The 19,204-nt window shown below is 44.9% G+C and overlaps 1 protein-coding gene and 1 pseudogene across 1 annotated transcript; one reads left to right on the top strand and one right to left on the bottom strand.

Moving 5' to 3' along the window:
* The first annotated feature begins 384 nt into the window (after nt 1-384).
* Nucleotides 385-14,492, top strand: LOC142523475 (putative inactive leucine-rich repeat receptor-like protein kinase At3g03770; annotated as a pseudogene).
* Nucleotides 8,586-9,986, bottom strand: LOC142521849 (uncharacterized). Its single transcript, XM_075625023.1, has one exon. It carries the CDS (start codon nt 9,984-9,986, stop codon nt 8,586-8,588), a length of 1,401 nt encoding a protein of 466 aa, XP_075481138.1.
* Nucleotides 14,493-19,204: the final 4,712 nt, after the last annotated feature.

The raw sequence follows: 19,204 nt of genomic DNA, 5'->3' as shown, positions 1-19,204 counted from the left end.
TATACAAGAATTTTTCCTTAGTAACTTTAGTCATGTTCACTCTTTTGCAAATATTTTCGGTTGGACAGTTCGTTTATGATCACAGTTTGAAAGCTCATTGGTATTTATGAAAAATTTTATTTTTTCGCAAATTTCAAGTAGTTCAAAATACGGTTCGTCACATTTATAGTGGGAACTATATTATATTATGTGTTAGCTTCAATTTTCTCGCATCCCGTGTTTAATTCCGATGCCACTCTTGCCTCTATTGCCAGCTCCTTCACGTGGGCCAAAGTTCAAATAGTTAGCAGCTTTTAATGTGTGGGTTGATTTTCTCCGACTAGACACTTTAAGTTTTGCACAATGTTTTGTTGTGTTGTGCGAAATAAGCAGACCCATTAATGCCCTCCTCATACAATACGTACAGAGCCAAAAACATGCCACTTTCTATAGCTTCGACTTCTTGAATGCACGAAGCAGTAAATGTTGATGATCTTTTCAACTGCCTCCATAATTGTACCCTTCTTTATTTCCTAATTCTTCCAACATCTTTTTTTTTCCTTTTTCTTCTCGCGTTCGCAGCGATTCATCTAAGAATGTTACGTTTACTATTGCCGTCCATTTCTTTTTCTCAGCTTATGTTGATAATAATGGAAAAAAATTACATTTTACTGACGGGTTGGTTTAGATTGTTTGTTTCCGCTTGTTATGTCGTTTATTGACAAGCTTATCATTAGTCTTTAGTGATTTTCCTCCGTATGTGTATTGCATTGAAATTTCCATGTGCATTTTTCCTTCGGTTCTTGTTATACCGTTGATGATATTCGGGTGAATCGGGTACGAGATATGTGGGCAATCCACCGGATTGAATCGATAATGTTGTTTAGGAAAATGAGCAAAGAGATGGCTTCCACCGTGACCTGCAAACAATGAAAGGAACTCGTGAATGGGCGCCGGAGGGATGTCCTGCGTGGCCACTCCGATGCTAAAGTCAGCCGGTGAGGAAGAAAGAAAATGACAATATATGTGATGATATATGTAAATGCCCGGAGATAAAAAATTCCAGAATCCGTAAATGAAAGTGATACCTACTATTTATAGGAGGATATCTCATCATTACCTTGTTTTCAGTGCCCACCTGCTAAGTATTGCAAGGCGGTTGCCCATACTTTCTGATGACTTATCTAACACGCCAAATCCCTGCAGTTCTGACAGATAAGATAACCCATACCAATACACTCAAGTGTGGCGTACTTCTCGATGTAGCCCGGGTAGAAAGTTTCCGGGAGCTTGCATGAGAACCCGGGCCCTTGATTACCCGGGAAGAAAATAAATGCTCGGGTGATCAAGCGAGTAGCCGGCACATTAGTTTTGATTTGGGATATCCATGTAATACCACGAGTCGTCCATGACCCGGATCCTTATGAGAGTATCACCACTCATCCCTAAAATAATCGGGCTAGAGTCTTACTCGATGTCCCGATCAGTCATATTTGGACTTTAGTAGAAAAATAATTATTTCAAAATTGTAAGAGCATCGGGGGCTTCAAATATCCCAGAGATGGGATGAGGTGCCAGGGCCTCATGTCTCCCGGGCTTTGAATAAGACGTTGGGGCCTCATGTCTCCCGGACTTTGAATAAGACGCTGGGGCCTCATGTCTCCCGGACTTTCAACTTCAATAATGTGCTGGGGCCTCATGTCTCCCGATCTTTCAATAATGTGCCGAAGCCTCATGTCTCCCGAACTTTCAATAATGTAGCGGGGCCTAGTGTAATAGGGCCGACGTCATGATGACCAAAACACGAAACGCTCTTTCGAGAGTCAATTTGGCACATCGCACCGTAAATTCTTGTACGACCTCAAAAATGATCCAAATGACAAACGGTCAAAAACATGACCTTCCTAACTCAATGAGGCACTGTCCAGTCCAAGGCCATGGGCTAAAAGCCAACCAAGAACTCGAACGAGCCACCGAACCGACACAGCAAGTTGCTGTAATTTTCCAGCAACTGTACAATCGTGTAACTTGTGTTGTTTTCAAGACAACCAGCCATTGGGGCGTGAACCACCGACCAGAGACTCTTATCAACATCCCAAGGAGTGATTTGAACCATGGCTAAGGGCCCTAGGCCAGCCACAATCCGCGTCACACCATAACTTAACCGAAACTCCAACCGAGAACCAACGTGCATGCGTGTGTAGTGTTTTGCTTAGATCGATGTCTTGCGTCGTTCCAGTGGCCATTTGATTGACCATGGCACGATCTAGACATATAGGGGCATGGTATGAACCGTGGCTAAGGGCCATAGGCCAACCAAGATCCACATCAAACCACACAATTCGAAAAACATGATGCTGTCAAAAGAAGGGAAACCGAGAGGGGAGGGCCCTCTTATCCTTTTCTATTTTTTCTTTTGTCGCTTCGGTGACAATGCTTTTTCCCTTTCTGCCCGGCTGAAAAGCCGATTCCTCGACGATATCCCTTCCTCTCTGAAAGTATGGAACGGTAGATTTTTCTTCATAACTCTTCCTTCCAAATCTCCCCGCCTAACCGGATTCTTACCCAATCTCCCTGCCCAACCCGAACTCCCCAATGGATATAAACTTGAAGAGCCCTACACCCGGAGCCATGACCTGGTTGGGGAGAGGAACTTTTCCTCCTCTGTCTTCCTTGAGGAAGAAATTTTTTTTATATACGGGTTGAGTACCCGGGTTGAGGACCCTATGGAAAGCCTGATCGTTGAAGTGGCCGGCTCGAGTGCTCAACCGGGTAAATTCCTTTGCTTGTACTCATTCTTACTTTCTTGTTTAATTTCAGTATTAACTATAACCATGTCTTGTAGGTGAGAACGAGATGCAGGCTGATTTTGCACAGGTGAGAACGAGATGCAGGCTGATTTTGCACAAAAACGGGCAGCTGAGAAGGCTGCGGATGCGAAGAAGAAACAAACTGTTGATAAGAAGAAAACTTCAAAGAAGGCAGCTGCTAAAAAGACTGTGGCCCGGGGGCCACTGGGACTGAGATCCCGACCACTACTCAAGAGGCCGAACGAAGCGGAGCGGGGCCAATTTCCCAAATTATTGTCCCGGCTCAGTCCTCTGAAGATGATGCAGACCACATCTCTCTTCAGCAATGCAAGAGGAGGGCGATGGCTACCCCTTAAGGGGAGGTCCCGGCATCTCAAGCTTTTGGGCTGCGCCCTCCTGTGACTGAGCAAGCTCCCTCCTCCTCCCAAATTTCTCGGCAACCGCCCCCCGGGCTAATATTTTTCTTGAGAGGCCTTCCCATACTGGGGTACGTCTTCTCTAGAGCATGCTTCTTCCAGACGAGGAAGCTTATTTGAAGAGTTCCGGCCCCAATCCGAAATTTTTCGAAGGCTCCAACCGCATTCTCTCTGTAAGTATACTCTATCTCCTTCCTTTCCTCTTCTTTAATTCAAAATTCTTACTAAACCCTTTTGTTCATTCTCGGATAGGACGTTCAAATGCTGATCTCGGCATTTTGGGACGTGTCCTTAGCGGCCAAGAAAGAGGCTGGCAAGGCCCGGGCCAATCACGACCTCTATGGTCAAATACAGGAGGAGTTGGCTCGGGTCAAAAGGATCCACGAAGAAGAAATAACAGGGATCCTGGCCTCCCTGGAAGCGGCCAATCAGCAATGGTCCTCTGCTGAAACTGCTCGGGACGACGCCTTGTGCCGAGAAGAAAACCTGCAGAAACGGGTTGCTTTCTTGGAGTCAAGGATACGTCTCCTTGAAGATGAAGCCAGCCAGCAGCAGCACGTCGCTGCTGCTGCACAGGATAACCTGGAGGCCCTGCAATTTTCTCAAGAGGAGTGGCGAACCTCTTTCCTTAAGTCTTCCGAGTTTCAGGCGGCTGTTGAAGACAAATCTTATAATTACTTAAAAGTCGGCTTTGAAAAGTGCCGGGAGCAATTCGAGGAAGAGGGACTCCTTCCTACAGATAAAGAAGGCTTCCTGGATATAGATAAGGCCATAGATTTCCTTCCCAAGGACGATGTAGCCACTAAGGAGACAGAGAAGGCTCCATAGGAGGAGGCCGGGGAGCAGTCTAGTCCAATAGATGTAGAATAGGAATGTATTTATTTCCTTTCCTTGTAATCTTCCAGCCTCCGGGCTTTTTAATGAAATTTTACTATTTTCCTTTTGTGTTCTTTTAATAATGCCTTGATAAATCCTGAATACCGCTGTTTTGAAATATTAGAACTGTTCACGACTAATCTAAAAATTTTCTAAGTGTTGAAAACTAACCGGTAACTTCAAATCAATAGTCTGGATTTTGATCATTGCAATGCATAAAATACCCCGTTCTTAGTAAATGATTGAGATGTAGAACCCCTTAGCCAGGGTATGCAGCCCTGGGTTGTATGCATAACCAGAGTGCGGAATCTTGGGTCGAGGAGCATGTCTCGGAGAATGGTCGAGGTGTGATGCCCCGAGGCGGAGTGTGATCCCTGGGCTTATCAATAACCAAGGTGCGGAGCCTTGGGCCGAGGAAGATATCTCGGGACATGGGAATGGTTGAGGTGTGGTGTCTTGAGCCAGGGTGTAGATCCCTGGGCTTATCAATAACCAAGATGCGGAGCCTTGGGCCGGGGAGCATGTCTCGGGACTTGGGAATGGTCGAGGTGTGGTTCCCCGAGCTAGGATGTAGATCCCTGGGCTTATCAATAACCAAGGTGCGGAGCCTTGGGTCGGAAAGCATGTCCTGGGACTTGGGAATGGTCGAGGTGTGGTGCCCCGAGCCAGGATGTAGATCCCTGGGTTTATCAATAACAAAGGTGTGGAGCCTTGGGCCGGGGAGCATGTCCTGGGACTTGGGAATGGTCGAGGTGTGGTGCCCCGAGACAGGGTGTAGATCCCTGGGCTTATCAATAACCAAGGTGCGGAGCTTTGGGCCGGGGAGCTTGTCCCGGGACTTGGGAATGGTCGAGGTGCGGAGCCCCGAGCCAGGGTGTAGATCCCTGGGCTTATCAATAACCAAGGTGCGGAGCCTTGGGCCGGGGAGCATGTCCCGAGACTTGGGAATGGTCGAGATGTGGTGCTCCGAGCCAGGGTGTAGATCCCTGGGCTTACCAATAACCAAGGTGCGGAGCCTTGGTCCAAGGAGCATGTCCCGGGACTTGGGAATGGTCGAGGTGTGGTGCCACGAGCCAGGGTATTGTGCCCTCGGCTAATTAATTGACCGGGGCTTTGTACCTCCCGGGTTTAGATATAGAATTCTTACTCACACATTTTCTGACAAGAACAGATCTTTCATTATATCTTCGAACAAATAATTACATCTTTTAAGCAAAATACTTCGTTAAATTAAATACATTCCAGGGTCTTTTGAGAGAATGTCCATGAGCATCTTCAAGATAAAAAGCTCCCGAGTTAACTCTCCGGGTTATTTTGTAAGGTCCTTCACACCGAGCTTCCAACTTTCCCACATCTCACGTTGGATTAACTTTCTTCATCACCAAGTCTCCTACTTGGAAGTCTCGGATTTGGACTTTCTTATTATACAATTTCATAACCCGGCCTCGATATGCTTCCATTCGAATGAATGCTTGAACTCTCTTCTCTTCTACAAGGTCCAATTCCATTGCCCGGCTTTGATCATTATTGTCCGGGTAAGATTCTACCCGGGAAGAAGATTGTCCGATTTCAACCAGAAGAACTGCTTCAGAACCATACACCACATTGAAAGGAGTTTCCCGAGTAGGTGCCCGGGGAGTAGTCCTATATGCCCAGAGAATACTGGGAAGCTCTTCCACCCAGTCTTTTCTTTTGCCCTGCAGCCTAGTTTTCAAAGCCTGCACAATAATTCTATTTACAATTTATGTCTGGCCATTAGCTTGAGGATAGGCAACAGAAGTGAAAGACTGAGTGATCTTCATCTCCTGGCACCAAGATGTAATCTTTCTTCCCTGAAACTATCTCCCGTTGTCTGAAATTATTCTCCCAGGGACTCCAAATCGGCATACTATGTTCTTCCACAAAAACTTTAAGACTTCCTGCTCAGTGACTTTGGCCAAGGGCTCAGCTTCTACCTACTTAGAAAAATAGTCCACAGCTTCTAATAAAAATTTCTTTTGAGCCCGAGCAATAGGAAAAGGGCCGACAATGTCCATACCCCACTGGTCAAATGGACAAGATGCCCAGATAGGCTTCATGGGAGTGGCCGGGCTTGCTGAAAATTTTAATGATGTTGACAACCCTCACAAGCCCGGACCACTTGGGCAGAGTCCTGGCTAATAGTTGGCCACCAGAATCCAGCAAGCATTATCTTCCGGGCCAAGGATATTCCTCCAAGATGCTCACCACAGCATCCTTCATGAATCTCACGGAGGACATAATCCACCTCCCTCGCAGATAAACACTTTAATAAAGGTCTCTGAAATGATCTCTTGTACAAGATATTATTTAAGAGAACAAACCTGGGAGCTTGTATCTTTATCTTTTGGGCTCGGGCTTTGTCTTCAGGCAACTCATTGCTCACAATGAATTTGATCAGAGGTGTCATCTAGGAATCCCCAAGTGCCGGCGATGCTTTCTTCTTCCGTGGATAGGACTAGCCGGGAAACATGCAGTACTTCCCGGGTGATGACTTCTGATAAAAAAGCAGCCATCTTTTCCAAAGCATCTGCTTCCTCATTCTCTTCCTGGGGTATTTTTTCAATACTCCAATCCACAAAAATTTCTGACTGGGCTTTAATAAACTGTAAATATTTAAGCATCATGTCATCCTTAGCTTCATAAACACCCTTTATTTGCTGAGTGATCAGTTGTGAATCAGAGTACAAAATAATCCGGGAAGCTCCAACTTCCCGGGCAGCTCGGATGCCGGCAAGAACAGCTTCATATTCTACCTCATTATTGGTTACCCGGGAGTCAATTCTTAATGCCATCTTAATCATCTCTCCTAGGAGAGATATTATCACTACCCCTACTCCACATCCAGCAAGGCTAGACGCCCCATCCACAAAAACTCTCCACACTTCTTCATCATCGGGATGAGCCATTTCAGATAAAAAACCTGATAAGGCCTGTGCTTTGATAGCAACCCGGGGCTTATACCCAATATCATATTCGCCTAACTCCACTGCCTACTTGATCATCCACCCGGATACTTCCGCATGAGTCATAATCGTCCCGAGAGGACTATTAGTAAGAACAATGATTTGGTGTGAAAGGAAATATGGTCGCAACTTCCGGGTGGTCATAACCAAAGCTAAAGCAATCTTCTCTACTTCACTATACCGGAGCTCAGGGCCTCTTAAAGCATGACTGACATAATAGACAGGTTTCCGATTAGAGCTTTTTCCCTTTATCGGTACTGAGCTGACAGCATAATCTGTAGTAGATAAGTAAACAAACAATTTTTTCCCGGGCTCTGGCTTTACAAGGACAGGCAGCTCTGCAAGATGACTCTTCAAATCCCGGAAGGCTTGCTCACACTTCTCATCCAATCCAAACTGTTGGGCCTTCCTTAGGACCTGGAAAAAAGGGTAACTTCTGTGTGCTGACCGGGATATAAACCGAGAAAGAGAAGCAATCCTCCCAGTCAGCTTCTGTACTTCTCTGACAGATCGGGGAAATGACATGCAAAATACGGATTTGACCTTCTCCTGATTTAACTCAATTCCCCGGTCACTATAAAGCCTTAAAACTTGCCACTCTTCATGCCAAAGATGCACTTGGTCGGGTTGAACTTGATTCCATAATGTATCAGAGTAGCAAAAGTTTCCTTCAAATCAAAGATAAAGTCAGCAACCTCCTTAGATTTGCCCAGAATATCATCCACGTACACATCAACATTCCTGCCCAATTGCTTCTCAAAGACTCTGTTCATAAGACGCTGATATGTGGCCCCGGCATTCTTCAACTCGAAAGGCATGACAACGTAACAGAAAGTGCCTCCCGAGGTGATGAAGCTGGCCTTATCTTGATCATCCTTGGCCAGGGGGATTTGATGGTATCCCTGGTAAGCTTCCATGAAACTCAGCAGTTTATATCCCAAGGTGGAGTCCACCAACTGGTCGATTCTGGGCAAGGGATAATGGTCCTTGGGACAAGCTTTGTTAAGGTCCCGAAAATCCACACACATTCTCCACTTCCCTATGAACTTTGGCACCAACACCACATTCGAGGGCCAGGTAGGAAATTTAATTTCCAGAATGTGGCCGTCTCTCAGCAGATCTCTCACATGTTCATCAATAACTTTGTCCTTCTCAGGACCAAAGTGCCTCTTCTTTTGTTTCACCAGGTTAGATCCCGAGAGAATATTTAAATGATGCTCAGATATAAAGGGTGAGATCCCTGTCAATTCCTGCTAGGACCAGGCAAAAAATGAATATTAGTTTTTAAACAATTAATCAAACTGACCTGGGTGGATGCATTGAGGTCTTGAGCCACCCAGATCTGCTGGCCTGGTCCGATCTCTACTATCAGGAGCTCCTACTCAGCTACAAAATGCACATCCCCCTCCTCTACTATTCTCCCTCCTCCCTCATCAAGTCTCGCCTTCTTCCCCTCCTTCCCGGCTTTACTCTGGTCTACCCGGATTGCCTCCATAACATTTCCGAGAAGAGGGCTGATCTCACCGGACTTCACCCACCCGGCTCCCCACAGGAAACTTGATCTTTTGGTTGTAAGTGGAAGCTACGGCCCTCAGCTCATTTATGACAGGCCTTCCCAAAATGATGTTATGTGATGATGGGGAATCCACCACAGTGAAAGTGGTCATCACTTTTTTCTTAAGATCCCGGGAGCCTAAAGTCAAAGGCAGGACAATCTCCCCTTCCGGATAGACCACATGGCCAGCAAAGCCAAAAAGCGCAGTCTCCACATCTTCCAACTGAAAACCTTGCAAATCCATTTGCACCACGGCATCCTTAAAAATCACATTAACAGAACTGCCCGAATCCACAAAAACTCTCATAATGTCATAATTGGCTACCCTGGCTTGGATGACCAGGGCATCATTGTGGGGCAAATTGACACCTTTCAAATCCTCCGGGCCACAGCTAATCACTGCCTCATTCCTCATCACCCCTTTCAATTCCATACAATCTCGTCTACTTCTTGATTTCCTGGTCCAGTTGGAATCTTCATCATTGGAGCCTCCCGATATCATCTTTATTAGCCCCGCAGCAGGGGGTGAAGCTTTATTTCTCTCGGGCTCCTGTTCTCTCCTCCTACCAGGGTCACTTCTCGGGGAATTTCTTGATTCTCCTCGGGCATTGGGTCCTGGCTGCCAAGATGTCCAAGGTGGCAATCTCGGCCTCCTGTTTGCCTGGTTATGCCCCGAGACAAAGGGAGGGGCAAAATCTCCCTTCAACGTCTTGCAATCCTCGGTATTGTGGTAACACACCTTGTGCAGAGTACAGAATCCCCTCTTCTCAGGCCGGGTGAGCTGATGATCCGGAGCCAAATCTCTACTGCACTCCTGAACCTCCCTATCCCGGGTAATTCTTAAGGGCACATTGTGAGAGAAATGCCCCGGATTGCCCCTCCTCTGTCCCTTCTCCTCTGGTTTAGACACCCGGTCACCTCTTTCCCTTCTTACAGTCTCTCTCTTCTGCTTTTGGGCTTCCTCAATGCTGATATACTTCTCTGCCCGGGACAACAAATTCTCAAAATCCCCGGGCACCTTCTTGGTTAATGAACGAAAAAACTCACCCTCCCTCAAGCCCTGGGTGAAGGCAGTTGTCTTTGTCTCGGTGGCACAGGTAGGAACATCCAGAGCAACTCTGTTAAACCTTCTAATGTAAGCCCTCAAACTCTCTTCCGGGCTTTGCTTGACTTCAAAAAGACTAAATGCTGTCTTTTTGTATTTCTTGCTGCTGCTGAAATGGTGTAAAAAAACCTTCTGGAAGTCCTTAAAAGAATGAATACTCTGAGGGGCCAACCCCTCAAACCACCTCTGTGCAGAATCTACCAAAGTCGTCAAGAACACCTTGCACTTAATTTGATTAGTGTAACAGTGCAACATGGCCATATTTTCGAACCTGGCCAGGTGTTCCTCAGGGTCCGCATTGCCATCATAATCTTTGACTTTGGCAGATTTGAAGTTCCCGGGAAGATGTTCCCGGACAATAATTTCAGCAAATGTGCATCCTTTGACAACTAGCCCGAGCAAGATTATGACCTTCCAACTGCCCCTCCATGACCTTCATCTTCTGCCGCAACTCCATCAGTTCTTCCACCACAGTCGGGGATTTAGACCCGGCACTAGACTCCCCATCTTCTCCTCTTACTTTCTCCTCCTCCCTCCCTTCCTGATCCTGTTCCTGCTCCCTTCCGGGTGGGGTAACGTGATGAGAAGATTCTCAAATAGGTACCACCTTATCCACCGCTTCAGCTACAATCCTGGCCAACTCCTCCGGGTACATAGTGATAAGGTTAGGTCCTGTGGGAGGAACACGACCTTGTCCCGAAGTGTGAGCACCATCCCCGGGAGCCCAGGAAGTGTCCTGGTTCGTTCTTCTTGTTGGAGCCATATCAACGTCTTAAACTCAAATTCCCACAGACGGCGCCAATGATGATATCTCGGTGAATCGGATACGAGATATGTGTGCAATCCACCGGATTGAATCGATAATGTTGTTTAGGAAAATGAGCAAAGAGATGGCTTCCACCGTGACCTGCAAACAATGAAAGGAACTCGTGAATGGGCGCCGGAGGGATGTCCTGCGTGGCCACTCCGATGCTAAAGTCAGCCGGTGAGGAAGAAAGAAAATGACAATATATGTGATGATATACGTAAATGCCCGGAGATAAAAAATTCCAGAATCCGTAAATGAAAGTGATACCTACTATTTATAGGAGGATATCTCATCATTACCTTGTTTTCAGTGCCCACCTGCTAAGTATTGCAAGGCGGTTGCCCATACTTTCTGATGACTTATCTAACACGCCAAATCCCTGCAGTTCTGACAGATAAGATAACCCATACCGATACACTCGAGTGTGGCGTACTTCTCGATGTAGCCCGGGTAGAAAGTTTCCGGGAGCTTGCATGAGAACCCGGGCCCTTGATTACCCGGGAAGAAAATAAATGCTCGGGTGATCAAGCGAGTAGCCGGCACATTAGTTTTGATTTGGGATATCCATGTAATACCACGAGTCGTCCATGACCCGGATCCTTATGAGAGTATCACCACTCATCCCTAAAATAATCGGGCTAGAGTCTTACTCGATGTCCCGATCAGTCATATTTGGACTTTAGTAGAAAAATAATTATTTCAAAATTGTAAGAGCATCGGGGGTTTCAAATATCCCAGTATCAAACTTTCATTCAAGAACTTGCCATTTAAGCTGTTTATGGGAAGGCATCGATGGGTGGGTATGTTTATGTTTCCTATTAGCTGGTTGAAGTTGAAATCTTGTTAAAGTTTTCTGGAAATTGGACGGATTACAGTTGGAATTCGGAGATGGTTTATTCAAGAACTTTCGTTCTGATGCTTTGTTCGTGGATATTTTTCGCTTCAAGCACCATTCAGTTGGGAAGCTATGAAATGCAAGTTCTTCTCCAGTTACTGAAGCATATGGATTACCCATTGTTTTTAAATGTTTGGGAAATTTTAAAGGTGATTTGTGTAAATTTGCATCCCCTCCACAGATGAGCATCAAGTGCGAGAATGACTCTGTTACTGAGCTCAGGATAATGGGAGATAAGCCTTCAAAGTTCGGTGAATTTAATGGATTTGCTATGCCGAATCAAACCTTATCACAGAGTTTCTCTATAGATTTTTTTGTGGTATCATTGACTAGGTTGCTTACCTTAAGGGTGTTTAACTTAGTGTCATTAGGCATTTGGGGACCCCTACCGGATAAATTGTACAATTTAAATTCACTTGAAGTTTTGGATTTGAGTTCAAATTTTATATTCGGTTCCATTCCTCCCAGGATATCACGATTGGTGAAGCTTCGGACATTAACATTGGATGGGAACTTTTTCAATGATACAGTCCCCGAATGGTTGGATTCCTTGAAAAATCTCGCCAGACTAAGCTTAAAGAACAACAAGCTAGAGGGTCCTCTTCCTTCTTCAGTTTCCAAAATTACAACACTGTCTGAACTTGTTTTATCTCACAATTTGCTTTTCGGGAAGTTGCCTGATTTGACAGGCTTGTCTAATTTACAGTTACTGGATTTGAGAGAGAACAATTTTGATTCTCAACTGCCCTTTGTGCCAGCAGGACTGGCTAATGTGTTTCTGAGCAATAACTCATTTTCGGGTCTAATTCACGAACAATTTGGTACGCTGAATGAACATCAGCATCTTGATCTGTCAAAAAATTTTCTGAGCGGGACCCCTCCTGCGGAATTGTTCCCTTTGCCAAATATCAGTTACTTGAATTTGTCATCAAACATTCTTGGTGGGTCACTTCAAGAGGATCTCAAGTGTTGCGAAGCACTTAGTCTGGTTGATGTTTCTGACAATAGATTCGTAGGTCTGCTTTCTAGTTGCTTAAGCACTGCGGATAATATATTAGTTAAAATTAGTGGAAATTGCTTCTCCATTGACTCCAGAAACCAGCATCCTGCAGCATACTGTAAAGAAATGGATAAAAGAAAAAAAAACCACAGTGAAGGAAATATCTCTGCTGGTTGGTGTAAATCGGGGGTATAGTATTTATTGTGCTGACCCTTTTGGCAGTTAGGCTTTTCTTTTTCTGTAAAAAACGGCACAAACAGGGGACAATAGTTCAACATATCCCAGCTAAGGTCGTACAAGATGATCCACCATCAGGGATTTCCCATGAACTTCTAGTAAATGCCAGTAAGTTCAATAGAAAATAAGTTTTGAATTGTATTGTATTCTTCAGTGATATTTAGCATATAAGGACATTTACTTGAGGTATTGGAGGTGTCTCCCTGAGCTACAATATTCCTTTGATATTGTTATTATCAATTTTGTGAGTGCAAGCTCATCGTGGATTGTTTGGGTTCCGTCACCTTTGACCTTTTTCTGCACTTCAGGGATCATTTCTCTAGCAGCAAAAATGGGGACACAAAATGCTCCATCTTATACGGTGTTTTCTATTGAAGAATTGGAAGAAGCCACAAATGGTTTTCATCAAGCAGTTTTATTGGGCGAGGGCTCCATTGGAAAGGTACCTCACAACATTGCCATGGACTCTCACTGCCCTTGTATGCATTAAAGTCTTTAATGAATATGATATAGAGAAACGGCGAGGAAGTACTGGTGTGACATCATTTTTGTCTTCTTGGAACCATGGTTTCAAGGCCACTTTTCGTGGTAAAGTAAAGAAACTCTTATGTTCAAGCAGTAAATTTATTTTTTCTTTGTCCGTCTTTGGTTTTTACAGGCACGTGTCATTGAAAATATTTCTCATGTCCTACTTAATGATCATGGATGCATTTACCTTTTCTGTTAGATGTCGTTATAATGATTTCTAATGCAGTAAATGTGCGTTAAAGGTTATCTGATCTTGACTTGAGGGACATGATTAAGTAAAAGGTTTTGATGAAGTGAACTAACGAATAAATCAGCGTAGTTAACTCTAAATCATTTTCACTGGGAGGAAACTGTTAAGAGAACCACATTACATTCCCAATCATTTCTGCTGTTTATAGAAAACGGATTAAGCTTATGCAAAGCAATGTCTTGCAACTTTGTTGGGATATACATTTCTTAGCATTCCTCCTCTATTTCTTCAGGCTTACAAGGGAAGGTTAGGAAATGGAACCCTCGTTGCAGTACGATATTTTTCTTTACAAAGAAAATACTCAATTCGGAACCTCAAACTGCAGCTGGATTTGCTCTCAAAACTTTCACACCCGCACCTAGTTGGCATTCTAGGTCATTGTATTTATTCAGCAACAGATAGATTGTTCCTTGTGTATGAATTTGTTCCCAGTGGGAACTTTTGCTCTCTTCTTTCAGGTACCTGAATCAATCCGGGTCTTAAATTATCAAGGAATCCTTTGTCTATGTCTACAAGGAGGATGCAAACCATGTGTTGAACTCTTTAGAACTTAAATTGTACCATGATCTTTCGCAGAAACAAGTCCTGAAAAGGTACAAAAATGGCCGGACAGATTGGCGGTGCTGATTGGTGTTGCCAAGACTGTACATTTTTTGCATACTGGGGTTATTCCCCCCACTTCATTAATCGGCTGAAGACAAATAATGTACTGCTTGACGAGCACGGGATAGCAAAACTGAGTGACTACGGGATGTCCATCATTGCAGATGAAACGGAAAATGCTGAAGTATGTATGCCCTCTTTAACAATTAGACTGTATTTTGATAATATGGTATGAGCTGCATCTAAACAGTTTCACGTTTCTGGTTGTAGGAAAAGGGCTATGGAATCAAACCGAGGTAAAAAAAAAGGTTCCTTTTATAGCTTTTCCATATATGAACACTAATCGCAGCAAAAATGCTGTGTTTTTACTAGTTCATCTTTTCCATAATTGTAGTAGAGTGTTTCTAGTTTTTCTCAAACAAAGTCATCATTTCCAATTCAGTTTTATTTTTAAGCAATGGTTTGTTCCCAGGCATGAGGCAAAGTTAGAGGATGATGTTTACAGCTTTGGGTTTATAATGCTTGAATCCCTTGTGGGTACTGTTGTTAGTGAAAAAGGAGAAGAATTTCTTGTGAATGAAATGGTAAGTAGCCACAATCTTCTAAATGAAATTCAAATTATCACTATCAGCTTGAGAAATAGCAAATAATCTTATTTGCAATAAAATAAAATTCCAGGCATCCTTCAGCAGCCAAGATTGATGTTAACAACTAGCTCGCAAGAGTCGTTATCGATTGTCATTTGTATCACTAATAAATGTATATCACATGAATCCTCCAGTCTTCCCTTGTTCGAGGACGTCCTCTGGAATTTAAAATACGCGGCTCAAGTCCAGGCCACTGCTGATGCAGATCAGAAATCAGATACATCACTGATGATATTCAGGTGAATCGGGTATGAGATGAGTACGTGGGCAATCCACCGGATAATCAAAATAATTTAGCGTTTATGAGATTTGAGTAAGAATAATGGCTTCAATAACACCTGCAAACAAGAAAAGAACTCGTGAATGGGCGTCAGAGGAGTGTCCGACGTAGCCACTCCGATGCTAAAGTCAGCAGGTTGAAGATGAAGAACACAAGCAATATATGTGAGAATATATGCGTATGCTCGAGAGTTTAAAAATCAGAAATCCGTAAATGAGAAGTATACCTGCTATTTATAGTAGTAAATCTCATCATTACCTTACCTAGTTTTCAGTGCCACCTGCTAAGTATGGCAAGTCGGCTGCCCATACTTTCTGATAACTTATATAACATGCCAAATCCAAGTTGCTCTGACATATTAGAAAACCCATACCAATCACACTCGAGTGTGGTGCAATTTCAAGGGTAACTCGGGTGGTAAGGTACCCGAGAGTTTGTATGAGAGCCCGGGCTCTTGATTGCCCTGGAAGAAAATATCCTGGGCATTTCCCTACCCGCTTGCTGAGGAATGTACTCTGCATATTGACCTTGATTTGGGCTATCCACTTAATACTCCAGGTCGTCAATGACCCAGATCCTTATGGGGGTATCACCACCCATCCCTAAAATAGTCGGGCTAGAGTCTTACTCGTTGTCCCGATCAGTCATATTTGGACTTCAAATAGAAAAATAATTATAATTATAGGAGTATCAGGGGCTTCAAATATCCCAGCGATGGGATGAGGTGTCGGGGCCTCATATCTCCCGGGCTTTAAATAAGATGTCGGGGCCTCATGTCTCCCGGACTTTCAACTTTAAAATGTGCTGGGGCCTCATGTCTCCCGGGCTTTCAATAATATGTCGGGACCTTATGTCTTCCGGACTTTGAATAATATGCCGTTTAGTATTCTCGAGCAATAAATATAGTATCATAATGACGTTTGCCCTAGTATTCCAACGGTCGGAAACGTTCCGTATTCCGAGAATCCGATAATTCTGACATGTTTCGATATTCGTGCACGTCCTTTCATATGCCTGCACAATTTCAAAAATGCATTCTAGCCGTCCAATTTTTTTAGATCAACGGTGGAGATTAACTCCCACCCCTTATATATAGTAACTCACCAGTTTTTTCAAATTACTTTGCAAATTCAAAATCTTGGCCAAACTCTTGTAAATTTCCTCTCAACTCTCCATCCTGCAAACTCCTCAACTTCGGCAATCTTCCACCACCGCACACTCTCTGCTCGCACCATCCGCTCGCATAGCCATCACCCTCCTCCACAAAACTCGTAAGTTTCCTTCTCTTATTCCTTAAATCATGTCTAATTCCACCACCTCCACCTCAGGGGCCAATGCGCGAGGCTCGCCTAGTGACGAGTCAACCGCGCTGCGCTCCGACTCACCCCCTTCTCCTCCTCGTCGTCATCTTACCCACACTTCTAAAAAACCAAAAACTCATCAAACTAAACCCTCCTTTTCAAAACCTTCTTCATCCGACCCTCTCGAGCTCTAAAAAAGAGCAAGGGTAAGGTCAAAGCCCGGGCTTCTGACCCTCCTACTGCTGAGACCCCGGGGGTTCCTTGGTTCTCCTCAATGAGTAGCACTTTGCGCTCGGGGTCAGATGAGGAACTCCGAGTTATGGGCTCGTTCCATTTTGATTCTCGGTCCTTCCGATAAGGCCAATCAGCCTCCTCCCAGCTACACCACCTTCTTCCGGGACCAAGTTATAAATGGTCTTCGGTTCCCCATTCCTTTTTTTTTACATCGAGGTCGCCAAGTTTTTTGGCGTGCCTATTAACCAACTTCACCCTAACTCCTTCCGCATAATGACCTCGACCTATGTTCTTTTTAAAATGCACAATCATGTCATCAACCCCATCTTCCTTCACTATTTTTTTGTTTGTAGACTGGGAAATAATGCCTTCTCCCTATCTGCCAGATTGAATGCCATGTTCCTTGATGACATCCCTTCTTCCCAGAAGGGATGGAAAGGACGATATTTCTATATTCAACTCCCGACCCCTCTGCCTTGTCTAACTGAGTTCCTTCCTTCCCTCCCTACTCAACCTACCCTTCCCCAGGCTTATAAACTTGAGAAATTTTACACCCGAAGCCAAGACTTGGCGGAGGTTAAAAAATACTCCTCCTCCACCCTTATCTCCCAGGAGAATTTAGTTGCCTACGGGTTGAGTGCCCGTGCTTAAGACCCAACAGACAGGGTAATCGATGAGGTGGCTGGCTCGGGCTCTCAACCCGATAATTTCTTCCCCTTGTTTCTCATTGTCAACTTGCACAATAATTTTTAATAACTGTGTTTGTTACTGATGTAGATAAGATGCAGGAAACATTCCGCAAGAAATGGGAGGCTGAGAGGGCAGCCAAAGAGAAGAAACTGGCAGCTCGGAAGGCTGCGACTGAGAAGAAGAAACAAGCCGAGGAGGAGGCAGCCCGGGTAAATACTGAACAAGAACGGGAGGCGCCTGGCTCCCGGGAAGATGATGAAGATGAAGTCCCTCTTTGACAGAGGAGGCGAAAGGCTGTCACAAGCCCTGAGATGATCCTGGTTGAGGAAGATCAGGAAGGAAGTCAAGGTTCCTCCCGGGCAAGCCAATCGACCACCCCTCCCGGCCAACAGTCCAACCAAGAGGCCTCCCAAGAGCATTTTATTACTGCCCAGCCCACCTGGACTAATATCTTTTTGGAGGGAGCTACTCCACTCGGAGTGCAAATCCTCAAGAAAATGCCAATTCCTGCTGAGGAGGCACACTTGAAGAGCTCTCGGCCTTATGCTAGATTCTTCGAGGGTTCCAATCGGCTTTTATCCGTAAGTCTTTCTTCTGTCTTCTTTCTCTTTTTTTTTCACTCTTTTTGAAACAGGGTGTTCACATGCTTGTGTCGGCCTTTGAAGAGGTGGCTGTGGTAATCTCGAAGAAGGGCCAACAAGTCCGGGCGACCAAAGAGATTCATGATCAACTTCAAAGCAACCTTGCCCGGGCTCGTACTCTTCATGTGGAGGAAGTGGCTGCCCTTTGTGCCTCTTTGGAATCGGCCCAGGCATATACGGCCAAAGCTCGGGATGACCTCAATGAAGCCCTCCTCAGAAAGGAGACCCTTCAGGGACACTTCTCAGTCCTTGAAGGCAAGAATAAATGCCTGATGGACGGTATGGAAGAACAAATGTCCCGGGCCAAAACTGCTGAAAGGGCCCTGTCTAAAGCTAAACAGGACAGGGAGCAACTGCAAACCTCCTTCCTCCTCTCTCAAGAATTCAAGGCGGCCGTGATAGACAAGGCATACCCCCTTTTCAAGACCGATTTTGACAAATTTTGGAAACAATTTGAAGAGGCCGGGCTCTTGCCTCAGGATAAGAAAGGCTTCCCTGACTTCGGTCGGGCCATTGCATCTCTCCCAAAAGATGGAGAAGAGGAGAAGGAAGACTCCCCACACGAAGAAGAACAGCCAGGGTCCGATCAAATAAACTTAGAATATGATTGTACTCTTTTATTTTATTTGTAATTTCCAGCCTCTAGGCTTTGATTAATGAAATTTCAACTTTATTCATATACGATACTTTCACTATGCCTTTAATACTTAATTATTTCTTTAATACCCGGTCATTAGAACTGATTGTGACTATCAAATCACAAATATTTCTAAGTGTTGAAAACTAACCGGTAACTTTAAATAAGTAGTTGGGATTTTGATCACTACAATGAATAAAATGCCTCGTACTTAGTAAACGATCGAGATGTAGAACCATTAAGCCAGGGTACAAAGCCCTGGGTTGTATGTATAACCAAAGTGCGGAACCCTGGGCCGGGGAACATGTCCCAAGACTTGGGAATGGTCGAGGTGTGGTGCTTCGAGCCAGGGTGTAGTGCCCTGGGCTTATGAATAACCAAGGTACGGAGTCTTGGGCCGGGGAGCATGTTCCAGGACTTGGAAATGGTCGAGGTTTGGTGTCTCGAGCCAGGGTGTAGTGCCCTGGGCTTATGAATAACCAAGGTACGGAGCCTTGGGTCGGAGAGAATGTCCCGGGACTTGGGAATGGTCGAGGTGTGGTGCCCCGAGCCAGGGTCTAGTGCCCTGGGCTTATGAATAATCAAGGTACGGAGCCTTAGGCCGTGGAGCATGTCTCGAGACTTGGGAATGGTCGAGGTGTGGTGCCTCGAGCCACGGTATATTGCCCTGGGCTTATGAATAACCAACGTACGGAGCCTTGGGCCGGGGAGCATGTCCCGAGACTTGG

Source organism: Primulina tabacum, chromosome 13 (assembly GCF_025594145.1).
Source record: "Primulina tabacum isolate GXHZ01 chromosome 13, ASM2559414v2, whole genome shotgun sequence".
Classification (NCBI taxonomy): domain Eukaryota; kingdom Viridiplantae; phylum Streptophyta; class Magnoliopsida; order Lamiales; family Gesneriaceae; genus Primulina; species Primulina tabacum.
This window is presented reverse-complemented; position numbering and strand designations above follow the sequence as displayed.